This window comes from Bufo gargarizans, chromosome 10, assembly GCF_014858855.1.
Source record: "Bufo gargarizans isolate SCDJY-AF-19 chromosome 10, ASM1485885v1, whole genome shotgun sequence".
NCBI lineage: Eukaryota > Metazoa > Chordata > Amphibia > Anura > Bufonidae > Bufo > Bufo gargarizans.
The window spans coordinates 78,080,571-78,102,534 of NC_058089.1; the positions used below are offsets into that span (position 1 = coordinate 78,080,571).

Here is a 21,964-nt window from a genome sequence, read left to right on the forward strand (position 1 = left end):
CATTGTCCTGCATGAAAATCATGTTTTTCTTGAAGGATGCAGACTTCTTCCTGTACCACTGCTTGAAGAAGGTGTCTTCCAGCAACTGGCAGTAGGACTGGGAGTTGAGCTTGACTCCATCCTCAACCCGAAAAGGCCCCACAAGCTCATCTTTGATGATACCAGCCCAAACCAGTACTCCACCTCCACCTTGCTGGCGTCTGAGTCGGACTGGAGCTCTCTGCCCTTTACCAATCCAGCCACGGGCCCATCCATCTGGCCCATCAAGACTCACTCTCATTTCATCAGTCCATAAAACCTTAGAAAAATCAGTCTTGAGATATTTCTTGGCCCAGTCTTGACGTTTCAGCTTGTGTGTCTTGTTCAGTGGTGGTCGCCTTTCAGCCTTTCTTACCTTGGCCATGTCTCTGAGTATTGCACACCTTGTGCTTTTGGGCACTCCAGTGATGTTGCAGCTCTGAAATATGGCCAAACTGGTGGCAAGTGGCATCTTGGCAGCTGCACGCTTGACTTTTCTCAGTTCATGGGCAGTTATTTTGCGCCTTGGTTTTTCCACACGCTTCTTGCGACCCTGTTGACTATTTTGAATGAAACGCTTGATTGTTCGATGATCACGCTTCAGAAGCTTTGCAATTTTAAGAGTGCTGCATCCCTCTGCAAGATATCTCACTATTTTTGACTTTTCTGAGCCTGTCAAGTCCTTCTTTTGACCCATTTTGCCAAAGGAAAGGAAGTTGCCTAATAATTATGCACACCTGATATAGGGTGTTGATGTCATTAGACCACACCCCTTCTCATTACAGAGATGCACATCACCTAATATGCTTAATTGGTAGTAGGCTTTCGAGCCTATACAGCTTGGAGTAAGACAACATGCATAAAGAGGATGATGTGGTCAAAATACTCATTTGCCTAATAATTCTGCACTCCCTGTATACAGTGTATTGCTTATACAGGGAGCAATTCAAGAGCCATGGACATGACCCATTTCACAAATCACCAATCAATTCCCCCAAGATTTTGAAATGCAATTTTGAGATATTGAAATGCAATCAACTTGCTAGTGATTAAAGTAACATGTTAGGAAACATACAGTAGCTCCGATGGTCATAAAACTGCAGATTTTACCTGTGACTCTGAAAAATGCGCTCCTAGGTCCTCTAGACTGCCTCCAGTAGGTAACGCCCTTTGTTTGGTGAAAGAACTTCCTCCTGTAAATGATCTACTGGAAAGGTGGCTTCTTTTGACACCTCTGCAATTGTTAGGTATCTTAAAGGCACATCTCTTGTGATAGTTAAGACCGCAGCCTAAAAATGTTGGAAGGTAAAAATGCACAAATAAACAATACATCATATCAATAATATTTTTTTTATTATGCAGTTTCACTTTCAGACTTCAGTCTCCTGAGATACTTTAGCCCTTAAATAGTTAAGACCATTGTACTATATTAGTGTCACTGTCATACAAAGGCAGACTGGCCACTACAGACCCTACAGGGAAATTTCAGGTGGACCAATGCCCAGGGGGCTGCCCGAGCCTTCTCATGGCTGCCAGCCGGGTACATAACGATCTGATGCTCTCAGCATTAATTAATTAATTTAGAAGCATCAGGTTCTAATGACCTGACCGGTGGCACTGTGGTATTTGGTTCTGCTGAGGCAGTGTTTTGTGCAGTACTTGGTTATTAGGTTCTGCTGGGGTGGTATTTTGTACTGCATTACAGTATTTCTAGCCCTGCCTACTTCTGTTGGCCCACCTTCTGACAACTGAGAACTGCCTACAATATAGGGCCACTTTTAGTTTTTTTTCCAGGGCCACTTTAAGTTTCCAGACCATCCCTACTATCATATACTCATGGAAAACATCCCTCTTCATAAAAATAGGAATCTATCGTTATTCATACTGTGGTTATTTGGTACCACCAGAGAAATAGATTCTCCATCTATATAGAACGTCTTCATGTCTACTTTTAATTGCATCAGAAATGTGGTTGTTTTCGTTAATTAGGTCAAATAATATAGAGGGCAGTGCCCAGTGTGAAGAAGACACTAGCCATAATGCACATCACCAAAGCAGATTCTGTAGAACCACTCAGCTGGCAACATGTGCTGGAGATTTCAGCCATGAAGATCTAAAATTGTGATTGCAGCTGTGGATTGTAAATGCTTCCATACACATTAGATTATAGTCGGCTGAACTAGTTGATTTCGGCAGGGCTGGCTGACTAATGTGTATAGTAGCCTCGAGACTCTCCCCAACACATAATGTCAGGAAAAAAGGATCGCGCAGGTTGAATTTCAATGCACATCTTTTTGTTCTGGCAAGAGTGGTAAGAGATAAGCCACTGCCAGTGGTGTCCACCAGCGGCTTTTCATCTCTTGCCATTGAAAAAACATACTTGCTCGGCCAAACTGAGCATGCACCTATATGGGGGAGTCAAGAGGAATCCCTGTTGAGAGCTACTGAAGGTGTATGGGAGCCAGGGTCGCCAACCGTCCCGAAATTTCTGGACAGCCCATATAAATTAGCATCTTGTTTCCTGTGTGCATGAAAAAAAATAGTGTCCGTAATTTTTTTTTAGGCTGGTGGTTCTTGACTAGATTATTTTGGTGGTAATTATCACTTTACAGCTCACAGTAAATGCTGGTATTGAGTTCTTATCAGTATACTGAGCTATTGACCTGTATTACTTAGAATCTTTATCGTTCATTATAGTTTTCCAAGTTGTCCGTAAATCAATATTGGCTGTCTGTGATTTTGGGATAAGTTGTCCAGAAAAAAGAAAAATTATGGTTGGCAAACCTGATAGGTACCTTAATACAGGCTGTCACATAGGGTCAGTCCAAGATAAGTAAGACATGTTCATTAAAAGGGAATCTGTCAGCTCCGAAACACCCCCAAACTAGAGTAAGCAGTGTATAGTGTAAGTGATACCGAGTCTGGTTATGTCATTTTTACCTTTATACTCGTTTGCATTCTGACTCTTTGCACCAACAAACCAGCAGTAAAATGCATTGAGAAGACTCCTCTTTGAGTCCTCTCCATTATGTACATGAGCACAGGAGTCCCCTCTATGCAGTTTACTGCTGGTTTGTGGGAGCATAGTGTCAAGCTGCAAGTGAGTATGAAGATAAAAATTAAAGAACTGGACTTGGCATAACTTAGACTATACACTACATAGTTTGGGTGGTGTTCCAGAGCCGATTCCCCTTAATCATACAATCCATACATTTTTTTAATTTACCTTGACATTTTAGACCTTGTCTGACCAAGCCAAACAACATCTCTCCACAATAGTCACAAAAGGCTGGAGATTTGTAGGAATGAACTAGTAGGATGTGAGGTCGGATTGAGAAGTCAAGGGACACAGAAGCTGTATAAAAGAGAATAATGGTTGAAGTTGTCATTTTTCAAAAGATTAAGCAAATAAATTATAATAACCAAACACTGAACAAAGGAATATTCTCAGAATTCAGCTCATGGTGAATATTGATGAAGAGCATTTTATAGTATAAATCTCTACAATAAGTATCTAAAATATCCAGTTACTCATTACTGGCAACCCGTTTCTCTGCACAGTCAAATGTTATGAGTCGTTTGTAGTTCTTCCGTTCACTAACTAAACAGGACTAAATATGCCGTACTCATGTGTTTTCCCACATGTCATGCCAGGTCCTAACAACTCCAGCACATGCCGATGAGATCTGATATTCATTTGCTACGGGCTCTCCCCACCCCTGCTGCTATTTTCTTTTTTCTACTGAAATCAGTAGCAGATGGACAGAAGCTCATGAATATCAGATTTTAGCAAAACAGCTGGGAATATTAAAGGAAATGATTACCTTAGTAAGGACACCATAAAACTAGTGACAGATTCCCTTTAACCCTGTCCCAACTTGCTCCATACATATACAGGACTTTAACCCAGTTGCTACCAGCGCTGTACATAGCTGTAAACAGCAGAGGCCTGCAGCTAATGTCTTTGACCGGCAATGATGCAGATTGCAGAAAACAGCTTTTACATGCCGTGATCAAGTGTGAACACAGCATCTAAATAGTGAGGCCCACAGAGGCCCGCAGCTAGTGGCAATAATGCCAATCGCAGACATTACATGACAAGTGTGATCATGGCATCTAAACGGTGAGAAACAAGGAACCGCGCGCTTCCGGATTAATACCGACATCCCCATGCGGCGATCAGGGGTGTCGGTAATTAATTCTAATAGGCTGGGTCTCTCTGAAGAGTCCCAGCATATTAGAGCTGCAATTCCTACGTTGGCCAGCAGGTGGCCGTCCAATATAGGAAATCAGCAATCTATGTTTTTCTATATTCCTTATGGGAGTAGAAAAATGTTCAATAAAAAACTAAGTATTGGGGATTGTAGCCTCCTAAAGAGGCTCCAAAAAAATAAAAACAATTTAAAAAATAAATAAAAAAAATATAAAAATTTTAAATCACTCCCTTTCCTTAGATTAAAAAAATAAATAAATAAATAAACATGATGGGCATCATCACATCCGAAAACGCCCTATGTGATCAAAAAGACACACATGGTATCAAAAAAACTACAGATCATCCTGCAAAAAAATGAGCTCCCACACAGCTCAGTAGACATAATTATACAAAAGTTATGGGGGTCAGAATATGGTGATGTAAAAAAAAGATTATTTTTTTTCAAAGCTTTAAAGGGGTTCTGCAGTTTGTTTTAACAGATGATCTATCCTTGGAATAGATCATCAGTATCTCACCGGCGGGGGTCCGACACCTGGGACCCCCGCCGATCAGCTGTTTGAGAAAGCAGCAGCGCTCCAGCAGCGCCGCAGCCTTCTCACTGTTTACCGCTGGCCCAGTGACGTCACGACTAGTATCAACTGGCCTGGGCGGGGCTAAGCTCCATTCAGGTGAACGCCGCTGCCCTCTCAAACAGCTGATTGGCAGGGGTCCCGGGGGTCGGGAGGATAGATCATCAGTTAAAACAAACTGTAGAACCCCATTAATTTATTTATTTCAGTATTTAGACATATAAAACCTATACATGTGTGGTATCTTTGTAATTGTAATACCCTCAATACCCTTCTTTCACGCTGAATGCGGAGGGTATTAAGTGCCGATTGTTTATTTATATTGCAATTATTTACTTGATTGGAGGTGTCATATCGATCAGAGCACCTACCATTGCCTCTGGGTCAGTTGTACCACCCTTTGTATACACAATTTGTAATTGTACTGATCCAGAGAAAGAAGGGCACAGGTCAGTTTTGCCACAAAAGGAATGCCGTAGGGACAAAACCAATAAAACTGTGAAGGAATTGCGGTTTTTCCCCCCAATTCCACCCCATTTGGATTTTTTTCCCGCTTCCCACTACTTGGTATGCCACATAAAACGGTCGCATTAGAAAGTACTACTTGTCCTGCGATGGCTCCATGAAGACAGGGAAGAAACCATAACCTTTCCATTGGTATGATAGCCTCAGGCTTTCTGAAAGCCCCAAGGCCTGTCACAGCAAAATTTATATCAGGACCTTCCTGTGGCATGGATTGATAGGAACACATTAAATCTCCCATAGGCTGCAATGTTAAATCATTGCAGTCTATGGTAGAAGCAAACCACACTAAAAATAGCTTCTCCGATAGACATTGCAGTGTTTGGGAGAAACAATCTCACACTTATTTTAAAATAAAAAACTTTTTTTTTTAAATATAAAAAAAGATCTAAAAATTCAGATACACCACCTTCACCTATGTTAAAAATAAAAAATAAAAAACTAAAGATCATTAGCATCACCGCATCTCAAAATGTCCCTATTAACTACTTTGGTACCAAGCCATTTTTCACCTTAAGGACCATGCCAAATTTTGGAAATCTGACTTGTGTCACTTTATGTGGGAATACCTTTGGAACACTTTTACTTATCCCAGCCATTCTAAGATTGTTTTCTTGTGACACATTGTAGTTCATGATAGTGGTAAATTTGAGTCAATAAAAATCACCTTTACTTCTTAAAAAAAAATATAAAATTTCATGAAAATTTGGAAAAATTTTTTTTTTTCGAAATTTGTATTTCTCTGCTTTTAAGGCAGATTGTGATACCTCACAAAATAGTTATTACTTTACATTTTCTATAGGTCTACTTTATGCTTGAATCATTTTGTAAATGTAATTACATTTTTTTAAGAGGCTTAGAATTATAGAAGCAATTCTAAAAAATTTTAAGAAAATTTCCAAAATCCACTTTTTTAACCTCTTCAGGACACATGACGTACCGGTACGGCATGTTGTACTGGTACTTAGGGACACATGACGTACCGGTACGTCATGTATAGTTCCGATCACCACCGCCTGGTGGGCGGTGATCGGAACCCGGTGCCTGCTCAAATCATTGAGCAGGCTCCTTGGCTAAATGCGTGGTGGGGGGGGGGGTCCGCGAAGGGGTCCTTAACCCCTTTAGGACACAGCCAGGGGTCAATTCAGACCTGCGGTTTGCGGCTTTTACCTGCGGTTGCGGTGGTGATCGGAGATGCCATCGGGTCCACATGCGGCTGTAGGGGGGACCCGATAGCATGAAAGGCAGCGCGATGCCTAAGGAAGGCATCGCGCTGCCTTCCGGTGATGAGCCTATGAGATCCAGCCCCCTGGATCACACAGGCAGGAAGCTGTATGAGTAATACTCACTGCATTACTCATCCAGCCAATGCATTCCAATACATGCTCTGAATGAAGCCTTACAGGGGGGTGATCAATGACAGGGGGGTGATCAGGGAGTCTATATGGGGTGATCACCCCCCTGTCATTGATCACCCCCCTGTAAGGCTCCATTCAGACGTCCGTATGTGTTTTGTGTATCCGCAAAACACGGACACTGCGGATCCGCTAAACACATACGGACATCTGAATGGAGCCTTCCAGGGGGGTAATCAATGACAGGGAGGTGATCAATGACAGGAGGGTGATCAGGGAGTCTATATGGGGTGATCAGGGGGTTAATAAGGGGTTAATAAGTGACGGGGGGGTGTAGTGTAGTGGTGTTTGGTGCTACTTTACAGAGCTCTAGTGGTCGATCCAGGCAAAAGGGACAACCAGAGGACCAGGTAGCAGGTATATTAGACGCTGTTATCAAAACAGCGTCTAATATACCTTTTAGGGGTTAAAAAAACGCAATCTACAGCCTGCCAGTGAACGATCGCCGCTGGCAGGCTGTAGATCAGCTAGTTTCCCTGCGCGTGTTCACAGGAAATCTCGCGTTTCGCGAGATGACGCCCCAGCGCGTCCAGGAGGAATAACAGGGCCACCGCAAAGATGCAATCCTGCATGCGGTGGTCCTGTACTGGTTAGAGGGGTTCTGCACTATCCTCTGGATAGATGTCACGACCATGTTTATGGCCGTGACTCCTTGGGAGCCGCATACAGTTGCCCGCAGTTTGGGTTGTAGTGTCAACCGCAGCTTGAGACATTTTGCTGTTTGCCTCAGGTGCGGTTGCCGCGGACAACAGTTATGTGTGCGGTTCCCTTGGAGTTGTGTGCGCGTTTGTATGCACTTTCGTATGTCTGTGTGCACTCTGTGTTATGTGTGGTGTGCACTGACATCTTCCCTTCACTGTGGCTGTCCGTGGCAACGTTTGGTTGTATTGTGTACATGTGGTGTCAGTGTCCCGGCCTTCGGGCTGACTCCCAGGACATGGTTGCCACCCATGTCGTTGCCTGCGGCAACAGCCACAGTGTGTTCTTGGTTTGGACACTTCCCCTTTAAGTTGTGTTTTCCCTTCTGTGGTATTGGAAGGGTTAACTCCCTTTCTGTGTGTGTGAGTCACGGGGTGTGTCTGACTGATGGGTGTGGCCTCTTGGCCCTATAAAGCCTCAGTGGTAGGCAGTAGTCAGAGAGGGTGCTTCAGCCATGCTTGCTGGAGACATCCTCCTGGCTATTTACCAACTGCCAGTGGGGGCCATCCTTCTGGTCATAGCAAATAATAATGTCGTTTGGTGTCTAGAAGATGTGTTTGGTTTTATGCTTGTTTATTGCACCTATGGTCCTGGGTTCCCGTGTGATGTGTGTTGTGTGCTGAGTCCTTTTGTTTGTGGATAGCAGTACTTCCACATGGGTTCCAGGCTTTGTGTCTGTGGCAGGTGAGTGTTATGTTTGTGGCAAGTACCTGCCATTGCCATAGGTTGTACTTGTTCTCCCTTCCTTGCAGCTTGGCCAGTGAGACTCCTGTTCCTCCGTATCCAGAAGGAACAGATTGTCTTACCCTGACTCCTAGTCCAGGGACCGGTCGGAGGGTGAGTTAGGGCTCCGAGGTTCCTGAGCATGGGTTCTCCTACCTTAAAGGTCGGCCCATGCAGCTAGGAGTTAGGGTCAGGTTAGGGACGCTTTAGGAGGTGACCCGCCCCCTAATCCTGTCGTCCTGGTCAAGCAGCGACCATCTTCCATCACCGCACGGCTGAGGGTTTCCCCCATCCTCAGCCGTGACAATAGATCATCAGCTTCTGATCGGTTGGGGTCCAACACCCGGGACCCCCGCTGATCAGCTGCTTGAGAAGGCAGTGGCGCTCCAGCAGCGCCGCGCTCTTCTCACTGTTTACCGCAGGCCCAGTGATGTCACGACTAGTATCAATGGCCTGGGCGGGGATAAGATCCATTTAAGTGAACAGATCTTAGCCCCGCTCAGGCCAGTCGTGACGTCACTGGGCCAGAGGTAAACAGTGAGAAGGCCGCGGTGCTGCAGGATCGCCACTGCCTTCTCAAACAGCTAATCAGCGGGGGTCCCGGGTGTCGGACCCCTGTCGATCAGAAGCTGATGATCTATTCAGAGGATAGGGATAGAGCATCAGTTTAAACAAAGTGCAGAACCCTTTTAACTATCTGACCACCATTACGCAACCTAGCTATTCTAATTACAATAATCTACCTGCACTGTATTCCTGTCTCCAGCCTCACTGGATGCATTGTATATAACAAAGGATATAAGCTTGATGATATAGCAGCACATTAGATACTCACCGGGAAGAATTACTTCAATTAAATCTCCTTCTCCTATAAAATTGCTGGGTATAAGACGCTCCAGGACATTTTCTGAGTTTAGGTTATGTCGAAAAAGTTGAATCTTTTCGGAAACACCCAAAAATCCATATTCAGGATACTAAAAGCAAACATAAAAAGTTAATACACAGGATATTCTAAGAGTATGGAAGTTATGAGCACAGCATAACACTGGATAATACATAGACCACATAGCTACATTAAATTGCATAGATAATCATTCTATATAGTGAGCAGAATAAACGCACCTAATCGCCTCTTCCATCTTTGCCAATTTTACTCCAGTAGCCAGCGCATGCGCACTGCTGCAAACAAAGCAAATGCCCTCAGTAGTTATCGGGTGAACTGTGCACACACATCATGAAAGGGCTGACCCGACATACACTGGGGAGGAGTTAGGAGCACATAACGCCTAGGAGCCTGGGCACTTACAGCAAGAACGCCACCCTGGCCACTTGCGAGCCCTCATATGGATACCATTAAAACCTTGTTTCTGCAGCTTTACAGAATCGGACCAAAACAAGAAAGGTACCACTATTATCATGTTTGTGTGTATACAAGAATGCAATATAAATACAGAACATACAGATGTCTCTTAAAAGGGACACTTTCAGCAGAAAGTGGTATTTTTTTAAACACTATGGGGCACGTTTATTAAGACTCCGGTCTTAAAGAGGACCTTTCACTACGATACAAACTAAAAACTAACTATACCTGTGGGCAGAGCGGCGCCCAGGGGTCCCCCTGCACTTACTAGTATGCCTGGGCACCGCTCCGTTCGCTCGGTATAGGCTCCGGTGTCTGCGCTCCCTCTGACTGATTTTTTTGTAGGAGGCGTGTCCCTTGCTGCACTGCTGGCCAATCGCAGCGCACAGCTCATAGCCTGGCTTTGAGCTGTGCGCTGCGATTGGCCAGCAGTGCAGCAAGGGACACGCCTCCTACAAAAAAATCAGTCAGAGGGAGCGCAGACACCGGAGCCTATACCGGGCGAACGGAGCGGTGCCCAGGCATACTAGTAAGTGCAGGGGGACCCCTGGGCGCCGCTCTGCCCACTGATCTAGTTAGTTTTTAGTTTGTACCGTAGTGAAAGGTCCTCTTTAATAAGCCCTATAGCTGGCAGTGGATTGCCGTACTTATTGTAGAAGCGCAGGCCTCTACATAACTTTGGTGCATCCAGCGCCGATTCTAAATGTGAGACTGCTTCCTTGCTGGCTTACATTTAGACCATTTTCTACGCCTAAGGCTAGATGCACACAACTGTATGTATTTTGCGGTCCACAAATTGCGGGTATGCAAAAAAAAAGGCATGACGTCCATATGGCATCCTTTTTTTTTGCGGATGGCCTGCCAGACGAAGCACCAAACTTATATAGAGGCCTGCGCCTCTACATAACATTGGCGATTCCTCCAGCAGTGCAGAGGGACTTGAGACTGGCATAATAAAAAAAAAGCTGGCCTTAATAAATGTATCACATAATGCATAAAATCATTATGCATGGGCGTAGCAGGGGGGGGGGGGCAGAAGGGACACGTGCCGTCCTCTCCCTGTTCACTGTTCTGCTGAGCTCTGAAGCTCCCCCATCAGGCCGCATATCATACTGCTGGCTGTGTGGGAGGAGTGGTGAAAGTTTGGGAATCAGCCTCCTGCACAGCCAGCAGCGCTGATGTGTGTGTGGCAGCACATTGTCAAGTCAGTGAAGCAGTATTTCATTTTTTTTTTACTTTCATGGAGCTGCAGAGGGCACTGGGGGACACAAGGAGGACATAACTACTGTGGGGAGGCACAAAAGTGTGCATACCTACTGTGAGGGTCACAAAGGTGGGTATAACTTCTATTAGGGGGCACAAAGATAGGCTTAACTACTGTGAGTTGCACTAAGTTGGGCATAACTACTGTGAGGGGGCATAAAGATGGGCATAACTACTGTGAGGGGCACAAAGATGGGTTTAACTACTGTGAGGGGAACAAAGATGGGCATAACTACTGTGAGGGGAAAAATAGATGTGCATAACTACTGTAACGAGAACAAAGCTAGGCATAACTACAGTGAGGGGCCAAAAGGAGGACATAACTATTGTGAAGGGGCAAAAAGATGGGCATAACTAATGTGATCGGGCCACAAGGTGGGCATAACTACTGTGAGGGAGCACAATGTGGGCATTTCTGCTGTAAAGGAGGCACAATGTGGGCATAAATACTATGAGGGGGCACAATGTGGGCATAACTACTGTGAGGTAGCACAATGTGGGCATTTCAGCTAAAAAAGAGGCACAATGTGGGCACTAGTACTGTGAGGGGGCACAATGTGGGCATTAATACAATGTGATAGCACTTAGAGGAAATGCCCTAGATTACCCTGTTATACAATGGGATGGCTCGGTCTTACAGGACCAGCACAGTGCCCCCCTCGTAGGTATTTATCAGGTACAGTCACCATCCCTTCCTTATGTGATTATTATTTTTTCTCTATCACCACAGGGACCTTGTTCTGGATCCAGTGGACATCACACTGACACTCCAGTGCAGGCATCTTTAAACTGCGGCCCTCCAGCTGTTGCAAAACTACAACTCCCAGCATTTCCGAACAGCCTACAGGTATCAGCCTACAGCAGAGCATTGTGGGATTTGTAGTTTTACAACAGCTGGAGGGCCACAGTTTGAGGATGCCTGCTCCTGTGACACCATGCATGTGGTAGGACCAGTTGGTTCTTTAATTTATTACAAGCTGTATCGGAACCGACGTGTACCCTATGATAAATTTTATTAGTAAGTAGGACTAGGTGAGTATAGTTATGCATTGGCTGGAGTTTGAGCAGTGGCTTAGTGTAAAAAAAACTTGCTGTGCCGCGCTGCTCACGCCACTTAACTGTCCCCCTCTTTATGTAAGTTTGAGTGGCATAGGGTGGGGAAGCGCAAATCTGAATCCTTGCCCCGGTTTCAGGAACCCTAGCTACACCTCTACATTCTGTTCTGGTGCAAATTAGTATGGGTAAACTAAAGTGCTAAAGCTAGCATTAGACATGTGCCTAGAAAGTTATTTGATAATGCATGAGTGTTATTAAAGATTTTTTTATTTTTTTCCGATACGATATGGCTAGAGAACTTTAGCAATTTGTATATGTTGTGCAGGGATGTGGTAGAACTTGTTGTACAAGTCCAGTTCGTTATGCTCTGGTGCACCTAGGCATAAAGGAGTTGACTGACTGGAATGTGCTAAATATTCTACCTGGAGCTTGTTTCATTTGTTACATCTCACTTCTACGTTAGCTTTATCGTTAAACAGCTGATCGTCGGGGGGAGCCGGTAGTCGGCCCCCAGCCAATCTGAGGATAGGTCATCAATATTAAAAAAAGCGTTCCTTTTGCCACACCAAACACACAGCACAGTCATGACGTGTGGCAGCGCCCTTATAGGATTCCCTGAAATGGGGCTGGAACTAGATGAAAATAATTAGTCAATCAGACTTTTTGATGTATGATAAACCTCCAGGGACTCCACATTTCAAACAGGAGCTTAAACTACCGTACATGAAGCCACAATTTAGAGTAAATCTATGTCATTGACTACAAGGCTGTATTCACAAAGAAGTTGTGAATTAGTAGTTAATTGGGATAACTCTTTGTATGAAGAACCTCCAGGGACGGCACATTTTAAACAGAAGCTTAAAGGGGATGTCTCATCTGAGACAATGGGGGCATACCGCTCGGATCTTGTCTGATAGATGCAGGTGCCACCGCTGTGACCTGCACCTATTTTGAGAACTATATTGTCAGATGAGAGAACCTCTTTAAAAGAACATAAAGCCACAATTTGGAGTAAATCTAATTGACTACAAGGCTGTATACATACAAACAAGTTGTGAATCAGTAGTTAATGGGGATAACTCTCTGGATAACTATAGTTGGAGATGGAAATACCCAATGGAGCAAGAGGTTGCCCCTGGCAATATTGTTTCAGGCTTAGGGTATGTTCACACAGCAAACATGCAGAATCCACTTCTCTTCTTTCTTCTATAACACCGTTTTTTAGTGTATAGATTATAAAATCACATTGCAGAAAAAAATAAATAAATCACATGCACTTTCTTGGAATGGTTTCTGTACATAAACTGCAGCAGGTGACCACACACAGATTAGCCGCATTCAAATGAGGCCAATTCAAGGTCGGATCCGCAGCATAACAAACTACAAATCTGTGACAGAAATACAAGGGTTAATCTTGGATTCAAAGGGGTTGTCCAAGTTATGAAAAAAATATATATAGCACTGTAAATCTAATGGGCAGCAATATATAACTAAGCTAAGCAAGTTTTAGGTAAAAAAAAAATCTATTTCCTCATTTCCCTCTTCTGGTCCTTTATTTACCTGCAGTAACAATACAAGTGCTGCCCTGAGTGACATGTCTGCCTGCTGGGAGACTCGGTAGTGAGCCAAATTAGGGGGACTGGTAGGTAGAAATACCCTCCAGGTCTCGCCTATTTGAAATATACCCTTTTGGGCGCCAATAGTAGTCGATCGTTAATGGTTGGTGTTTGGGTTTTGTATTGGTAAAAAGAGCAAATTTTAGGATGTTGGGGTGTGTATAGAAATATCAATGTGTGAGATAAAAACACACATATATATACGCACATATAAAACCTACACAAAAGATCAAAAGATTGTACACACATAAAAAAAATCAAAAAAATCAAAAAAAGGATTAAAAGATTGTGCACATAGGTAGGATCACTGCAAACCGTTCTTAAGTGCCTAAGAGACCGTGTTCTGCAGCATCGTACACTGTATAGTATGGTACAGTATGTAAATCAATAGGTTAAAAATCTGTATAAAAGGATACCAATATATATATATATTAAAATAATATATATAAAATAATGTGGTATCGTGGGTTCAGTTACTCACTTCACGAGGGGGGCGGTTTACCAGGATAAGCATAATACACCTGTAAACCGACTACCCCCCAGCCTGGATCGCTTCTAGAGTTTTAACGAATAAAGGCAGCCAATCACACGGGTGCTTCTCTTCAAAGGTCTTTATTGCATGTATGTATTGCTGTCTATGGTCAGCATAACGGACCCGTCCTGGTTTCCGTTATTCAGGGCTGGACTCCTGAATAATGGAAACCAGGATGGATCCGTTATGCTGCCCATAGACTTGTATTATGAAGTATCAAAACTAAATGCCTCTTAAAGGCTTCCGTTGACTTCTGTCTTATGGATTCCTTTATTTTCCGTTATACCCATGTTATAACGGAAACCAATGTTGGAATCCTTAACGGTGATGTAAACAAGCCCTAAGCTTATTATAGATACACTTATTTTCCTCTATGTACAGAGACATGTCAGAAGAATACAGTAAAGCAATAAGCAGACTTATATATCGTTATTCCATTTTACAATCATCCATCTTATGGAAGTGCTGAATATTCCACTTCATTCAACACAACGCTTTAGGCTTCTTTCACACAAACGATACGGATACGCTCAGGGTCTGCTCAAAAAAAAAATTATGGTTTTGAACGCAAGTTCAGTCAGTTTTGTCTGCGACTGTGTTCAGCGTTTCAGTTTTTTCTGCGTGAGTGCAATCATTTTTTTTTAAGCGTTTTTCACAAGCATGAAACAAAACTCCTAGCAACCATCAGTAAAAAACACATTGCATCCAGAGGCAATATGTTTTTCACAGAAGCTCCATTCACTTCTATGGAACCAGAACTGCATGAAAAACACATAATATAGAACTAGCTGCAATTTTTCCTGAAGGCAGTAATGCTGCATGAAAAATGTGCACAGACCCATTGAAATGAATCAGCTGTGAGTGGGCAACCTTTTTATTTAAAGACCAGGGAGCTATCAAAGTCTGAACTTCACAACACATGTCTGTGAAAGTGTATCATTGCATGAACAAAAGAGACAAGGACCTCAAAAAAAGAGTTGTTGATGCTCATCCAGCTGGAATTGGTAACAAAACCATCTCTAATGAGTTTGGACTCATTAGAGTGAGAGATTGTGTACAGATGGAGGAAATTAAGGACCATTATTATCCACCCCAGAAATGGTCGATAAATAAAGATCACACTAAGAGCAAGGTGTGTAATTGTCTACCAGGTCACAAAGGAATCCAAGGTAACCTCTAAGCAGCTTAAGGCCTTTCTCACATGAGCTAATATTAAAGTTAATGAGTCTACCATCAGGAGGACAGTGAACAACAATGATGTGTATGGCAAGATTGCGAGGAGAAAGCAGTTGCTCTCCAAAAGAACATTGTAGCCCATCTGCAGTTTGCTAAAGATCACCTAGATAAACAAGAAGTCTACTGGAACAATGTTTTATGAACAGATGAGACCAAATTATTACTTTTTTGATTTAAAGGAGAAATGTTGTGTTTGGAGAAAGGAAAACATTGCATTCCAGTGTAAAACCTTATCCCATCTATAAAACACAGTGGTAGAATCATGATTTGGTCCTGTTTTCGATGGCTTGCCATCATTGATCGAACAATAAATTCTGAATTGTACTAGCAAATTCTAAAGGAAAATATCAGGACATCTGTTACGACAGTGTCCCGTGCTTGCGGTTGCTTTGCTCTCCTCACTGGCTCCCCTGCTCCTGTGTTCTGGCAGCTTGGACCCTGTGTACTGACTTCTTGTAAAGTGGCCTGGTAGTTCCCCTACAGCAGAGTCAAGATACCTGTATAGGGGTTAAAGGGTGAAGACCACAGTCTCTAAGCTGAATCTCAAGAGAAGGTGGATCATAGAGCAAGACAACAACCCTAAGCACACAAGTCGTTCTTCCAAGTAATAGTTAAATAATAATAACATTAAAGTTTTGGAGTGGCCAAGTCAAAGTCCCGACCTTAATCCAATAGAAATGTGGTGGAAGGACCTGAAGTGAGCAGTTCATGGGCGGAAATCCACTAAAATAAAAAGTTTAAACTGTTTTGTACAGAGGAAAGGGATAAAAATTCCTCCATGGTGATGTGCAGGTCTAGACAACAAATACTGTAAATGTTGAGTTGCAGTTATTACTGCACAAAGGGGGTCATACCAGATATTGAAAGCAAAGGTTTGCATACTTTTGCCACTCACAGACATGTGATATTGGACCATTTCCTGAATAAATAAATAAGAAAGTGTAAAATTTTGACTCATTTGTTTTATCTGGTTATATTTATCTACTTTTAGGACTGATGAAGTGTTAGCATGGCGGTCCATGCCCACTGCTGCTCCACTTCTGCACATTCCCCTCTGGGAGGTGTATGAGCTTAAATACCTGGCTTGGTAGTTTTCCAGTGAGAGGGTGCTATTCTGTCTGCCCATGTACCGTACTTCTGCCTGTTAATAAACTCTGATACTCCACTGACTGCATTGACCTTTGACTGTCTATTGTACTGACGCTTTGCTGTCTGTCCTGACCTCCGATTAGTTTCACGGAACCCCACAAACTCTGCCTGCCCTGACCTCTGGCACCAAGGCAGTTGATCCCTTGTTGCTTTGCACTGGTGTCTCTGACCACCATCTGTTAGCTGCCATCTACACTAGGACTATTCCAGGTATCAGCCTGGTGGCTCACTTGCAGTGAAGACCATATTCCTGTATAGGGGCTGAAGGGTGAAAACCAAGGGATCACCCGGATAGTCTTAAGGTTTACAAGGCATTTTGAGGTTCATACCTAATTATCAGATAAAATTAGACATGTGAAGTGAACAAATATCTTCTAGTTAAGAGATGAATTAAGTTGTAGAACAACATTAGTAAACCTGCAGAGATATGTTTTTATGATATCGCACGCTATACAGGTTGTTGTGTCTATCATACAACCAAAACAGTTAAGCAATTTTCCACCACTTTTAGAAAAAAGTATGAGCTGCTACATGCTCTACTATGAGATGGCCTTTTCTCTTTTTTTGTATACTCCTAGTTATCTTGTATTATGTTTCACAGCTTTTCAAACTATATGTAAAGAAAAACCCATTGCATTACATATTTAACACCAAGAGGAAAGAGGGGAAAGTTAAAAAAGTTGCTTGCAGCCTGAAACATTTTTCTAACTATAGCTAGCCATACATTAGATACTTTATATCAGACAGATGTTTTCTGAACAACTTGTCGTTCATTGGTGTATTATGAAGGTTGTTCGTCTTTGTCAACAATTCGATAAGATAAAGCAACAAATTGATCTCTGCCTTGGTCTGACTTGGACTGGGCTTTTATTAAAGAAAGGAAGATTTATCACTTGGCATGAAAGACTTTTAAACTACAGCAACTAAAAATGACTTTAAAAAAATCCAACATGGAATGCAACTTTTCGACAGATATCTGCCACTGGTTAGCATAGGTCACTCATTTCTATCACAAAAAGGTGGTGATGGTTGACAAAGAAATAAAACTTTTTTGGCCATCTAAAATCTCTAGTGTGATGCTAGCTTAACCCCATAAGGACCGGGCCATTTTTCCCCTTAAGGACCAGGCCATTTTTTGCAAATCTGACATGTGTCACTATATGTGGTAATAACTGTAAAAGGCTTTTACTTATCCAGGCTATTCTGAGATTGTTTTCTTGTCACATATTGTACTTCATGACAGTGGTAAAATTGAGTCACAAAAAATAATAAAAAATTATAAAAAAATTCCAAAATGTACCCAAAATTTTGAAAAATTTGCAAATTTGCAAATTTAAATTTCTTTACTTTTAGAATAGATAGTAATACCTCCAAAAATAGTTATTACTTTACATTCCCCATATGTCTACTTCATGTTTGGGTCATTTTGTGAATGCCATTTTATTTTTTGGGGACGTTAGTAAACTATAGAAGTTTAGAAGCAAATCTGGAAATTTTTCAGAAAATTTCTAAAACCCACTTTTTCAGGAGCAGTTCAGGTCTGAAGTCACTTTGTGAGGCTTACATAATAGAAACCACCCACAAATTACCCCATTTTACAAACTACACCCCTCAAGGTATTCAAAACAGATTTAACCCTTTAGGTATTCCACAAGAATGAATGGAAAATATTCAATTTGAATCAATTTTTTCCAGTTACAAAGCAAGGGTTAACAGCCCAAAAAAATTCTGGCCCTGATTCTGTAGTTTACAGAAACACCCCATATGTGGTTTAAACTTCTGTACGGGCACACGGCAGGGCGCAGAAGGAAAGGAATGCCATACGGTTTTTGTAAGGCAGATTTTGCTGGACTGTTTTTTTACACCATGTCCCAATTGAAGCCCCCCTGATGCACCCCTAGAGTAGAAACTTCAAAAAAGTAACCCCATTTTAGAAACTACACTCCTCAAGGTATACAAAACTGATTTTAAAAACTTTGTTAACCCTTTAGGTGTTCCACAAGAGTTAATGAAAAACAGCCAAACAAAACTCAATATTTATGGCCCCGATTCTGTAGTTTAGAGAAACACACCATATGTGGTTGTAAACTGCTGTACGGCATTTGAAGCCCCCCTGATGCACCCCTAGAGTAGAAACTCCAAAAAAGTGACCCCATTTTGGAAACTACGGGATAGGGTGGCAGTATTGTTGGTACTATTTTAGGGTACATATGATTTTTGGTTGCTCTATATTGCACTTTTTGTGAGGCAAGGTAACAAGAAATAGCTGTTTTGGCACCATTTTAATTTGTTGTTATTTACAACATTCATCTGACAGGTTAGATTATGTGGTATTTTTATAGAGCAGGTTTTTTTGACTACTTTTTTGGTTGTTTGTTTTAGTTTTCACATTCTGAAAGCCGTATTTTTATTTATTTTTTGGGCGACTGTCTTGTGTAGGGGCTCATTTGTTTTTCGGAATGAGATGACAGTTTTATTGGTCTCCATAGTCTGAAAGCCATAGTTTTTTCAGTTTTTAGGCAATTATCTTAGGTAGGGTATGATTTTTGCGGGATAAGATGACGGTTTGATTGGCACTATTTTGGGGTGCGTATGACTTTTTGATCGCTTGCTATTACACTTTTTGTGATGTAAGGTGACAAAAAAAATGGCTTTCTTTACACCGTTTTTTTTTTTTTTTTTACGGTATTCACCTGAGGGGTTAGGTCATGTGATATTTTATAGAGAAGGTTCTTACGGACACGGCGATACCTAATATGTCTACTTTATTTTTTTATGTAAGTTTTACACAATGATTTCATTTTTGTAACAAAAAAAATGATGTTTTAGTGTTTCCATATTCTGAGCCATAGTTTTTTTTATTTTTTGGGCGATTGTCTTAGGTAATTTTTTGCGGGATGAGGTGACGGTTAGATTGGTACTATTTTAGGGGGCATACGCCTTCTTGATCAGTTGGTGTTGCAATTTTTGTGATGTAAGAAGATAAAAAAGGCTTTTTTTTTTTTTACACTTTTTTTATAGTATTTATCGGACAGGATGGGTCATGTGATATATTTATAGAGATGGTCATTACGGACGCGACGATACCTAATATGTGTGGGGGATTCTGTTTTTTATTATAAAATAAAGAGAAAGGGGCGTTTTTTTGTTTTTTACTTTATTAATTTTATTACTTTATTAATTTTATTACTTCATTACTTTTATTAAAACACTTTTTAACTTTTTTTTTCTTTACTTTATTTCTGATGTTCACTTTTGGGGGTCTAATACCCTCTGCAATGCATTACAATACATCTGTATTATAATGCATTGCCTGTAAGTGTATGACACTGAGTCATACACTAACAGGTTGCTTAGGAGACCCAGCCTGAGGCTGGATCTCCTCGGCTCCTATAGAAGACAGGTCCTGATGCTGTGCAAGGCATTGGGCAGCCTCTGCACGGCATCGGGCTGCCTTCTGGGACAGAGTCCCCGCCACAGCAGCGCGGGGACTCGATGTGCTCACTGAAACACAAACCCCTTCTATGCCGTGATCGGAAATACACAGGGCATATAGGTACGCCCTGTGTCCTTAAGTACCAGGACATCAGGGCGTACCTGTACGCCCTGTGTCCCCAAAAGGTTAAAGGGGTTGTCCAGGCACACACTCATCTGATCTAAAATCAGGCATGGAGAGGCTCAACTATTCTACCTAATGTGACCTGTAAACAATATTTGTTCAACCAGTCATTTCTGCAATACAACAGCAAAGCATGCAATAGCATCTCTCCATACTAGAGCTGAGTAAATCAATTCTAAACTAATTGGATTCTTCATGAGTTTCACAAAAATTCTTCCAAATAAATTAAAATTTTGGCAATTTGCTTAGGATGAGTCACGCAAAACGGTGCCCACCATTTTACATTAGGGAGGGAAACAGAGAAGGGAAGAATAAGACGAGGATCACATGACCCTGGGATGGGCCCAGCTGCTAGACTTGCTCACAGTTCTTTGCAAACAGCCTTGACAGCCAATCAGGAAGGAGGATATTAATTGGTCTCTCCAGCTGTGTGTTAGCTGTGAAGTACAGATGCTATTGCAAGCTCAGCCACTGATGTGATAGGATGTGTCTGCCATGTCTCTGACAAACAGCAATTGGAGACACCTGCCAGTCATCTTAGGGTCTTGCAAGGATAGTGTGGGGATTGTGAAGAATATATTTAGTTAGGTAGATTTATTTACAAGGTAGAACGTCTGGTTTTCTCAGTAGGTATAGCATAAGGGCAGTCAGTGTACTGTGTGTCTTACAATGAGGACAGCTGCTGGATGCTCTTCATAACTTCTTGTGTTGCACTGACTGCACAAACATCACTTTAAGACACAGTACTCTTTTTTTATCTTTTTGCCCAAAAACATGTTGCATATACTCCTTCCCTCCCCCCCCCCCCACCAAAAAAAAAAAAGATGCAGTTTTTCCATTATGTGTGCAAATAAATCTTATTTTAGTGTGTCTAAAGCACTTGGCAGTGTGGTTGTAGCAGAGGACATTTAATTGGGCCTCTATTTCTTTTTTTAATTTTTTTAAATGTTGTAATTTTTCAGCTATTTATAAGTGCACAATTTAGCCCATTTTAGTTCATCAATATCAGTTTATAGTTTACCAATAGTGAAGAAAATAAAATTGGGGTCAGTCAGCACATCCCAGTGCGCAAGTGCAATGGCCAGGATACGGGTACGCTGACGCCACTTTAATGCAGTGGCAGGGTCAGGTGGATAATAATCTGTATTTGTTCGTGACAGCAATTGCAGCGTGCGCAGGGTACTAACTCAGGGCCCTTCCAAGGTGTTATAATGCACGTCCCAGATTAGGAATGCATGGTGTAATGGCCTATAATGTCTCTGTAGGATAGTGGTAGTTGTGTCACGGTGTCTCCTACCAGGGTACGGCTAGGCTTCTGGCTCACTTGCAATAAATTTGAGTGTAGTGATAGTAGGAGTAATAGAGGAATTTTGCAGAATAAACGATGTCCAGACGTTTAGATGAAGTTCAAACGTTTATTTACTGAAGATAACTTGTATCCAAGCAGTATACAGCTTTGGTCTCTGGTCCCAGCAGGTTTTGGCAAGTATTGGCAGGAATAGATACTTCTGCTTTAAATTTGGAGCGTGCAGGATAAGTCGTCTGCTTGGTATCTCTGTAATTGTGACAGGAATGAATCTTCTGCACTTTTCTAGTACCTCTGCTGTATGGGGACAGACTAGCTGAGGAGGGAATGGCCTCTCCTAGGTTTCTGGACTTATCTCACAGATAGATTTTCAGTGGATGTTTCTTCCTGGAATTCTGGAGATTGTGGTTTCTGCTTCTTCATCCAGCTGAGGCTGAAGGTGCTCAGACTGGGGATATGATCAAATCTCAGTCGAGACTTGGTCCTTGCTGTCTTCCCTATCTAGGGGTTTCTCCTGAACGCTATCACACAGCCTTCGCCTAGTAGGGGGAGGCTACACTGACTCTAACTTCCTTCTCCACCCATGCTGCAGGATGTGTGAACAGCCCACTCTCTCCACAGAGGGGGAAGTTAAGCTGGAATAATCCATTCCAGCTTAGATACAC

General features: G+C 42.3%; 1 protein-coding gene across 2 annotated transcripts in view; it reads right to left on the reverse strand.

The window, feature by feature from the left end:
- The window catches only part of LOC122920263 (serine/threonine-protein kinase D1-like), a 141,061-nt gene that overhangs the window by 74,221 nt on the left and 44,876 nt on the right, over positions 1–21,964 (reverse strand). For both annotated transcript variants that reach the window (XM_044269636.1, XM_044269637.1), the window contains exons 3-5: positions 8,998–9,136; positions 3,245–3,373; positions 1,129–1,307 (exon numbers count right to left, since the gene is read on the reverse strand). In XM_044269636.1, the coding sequence (XP_044125571.1) occupies positions 1,129–1,307; positions 3,245–3,373; positions 8,998–9,136 (447 nt within the window). The remainder of the gene's footprint in view (positions 1–1,128; positions 1,308–3,244; positions 3,374–8,997; positions 9,137–21,964) is intronic.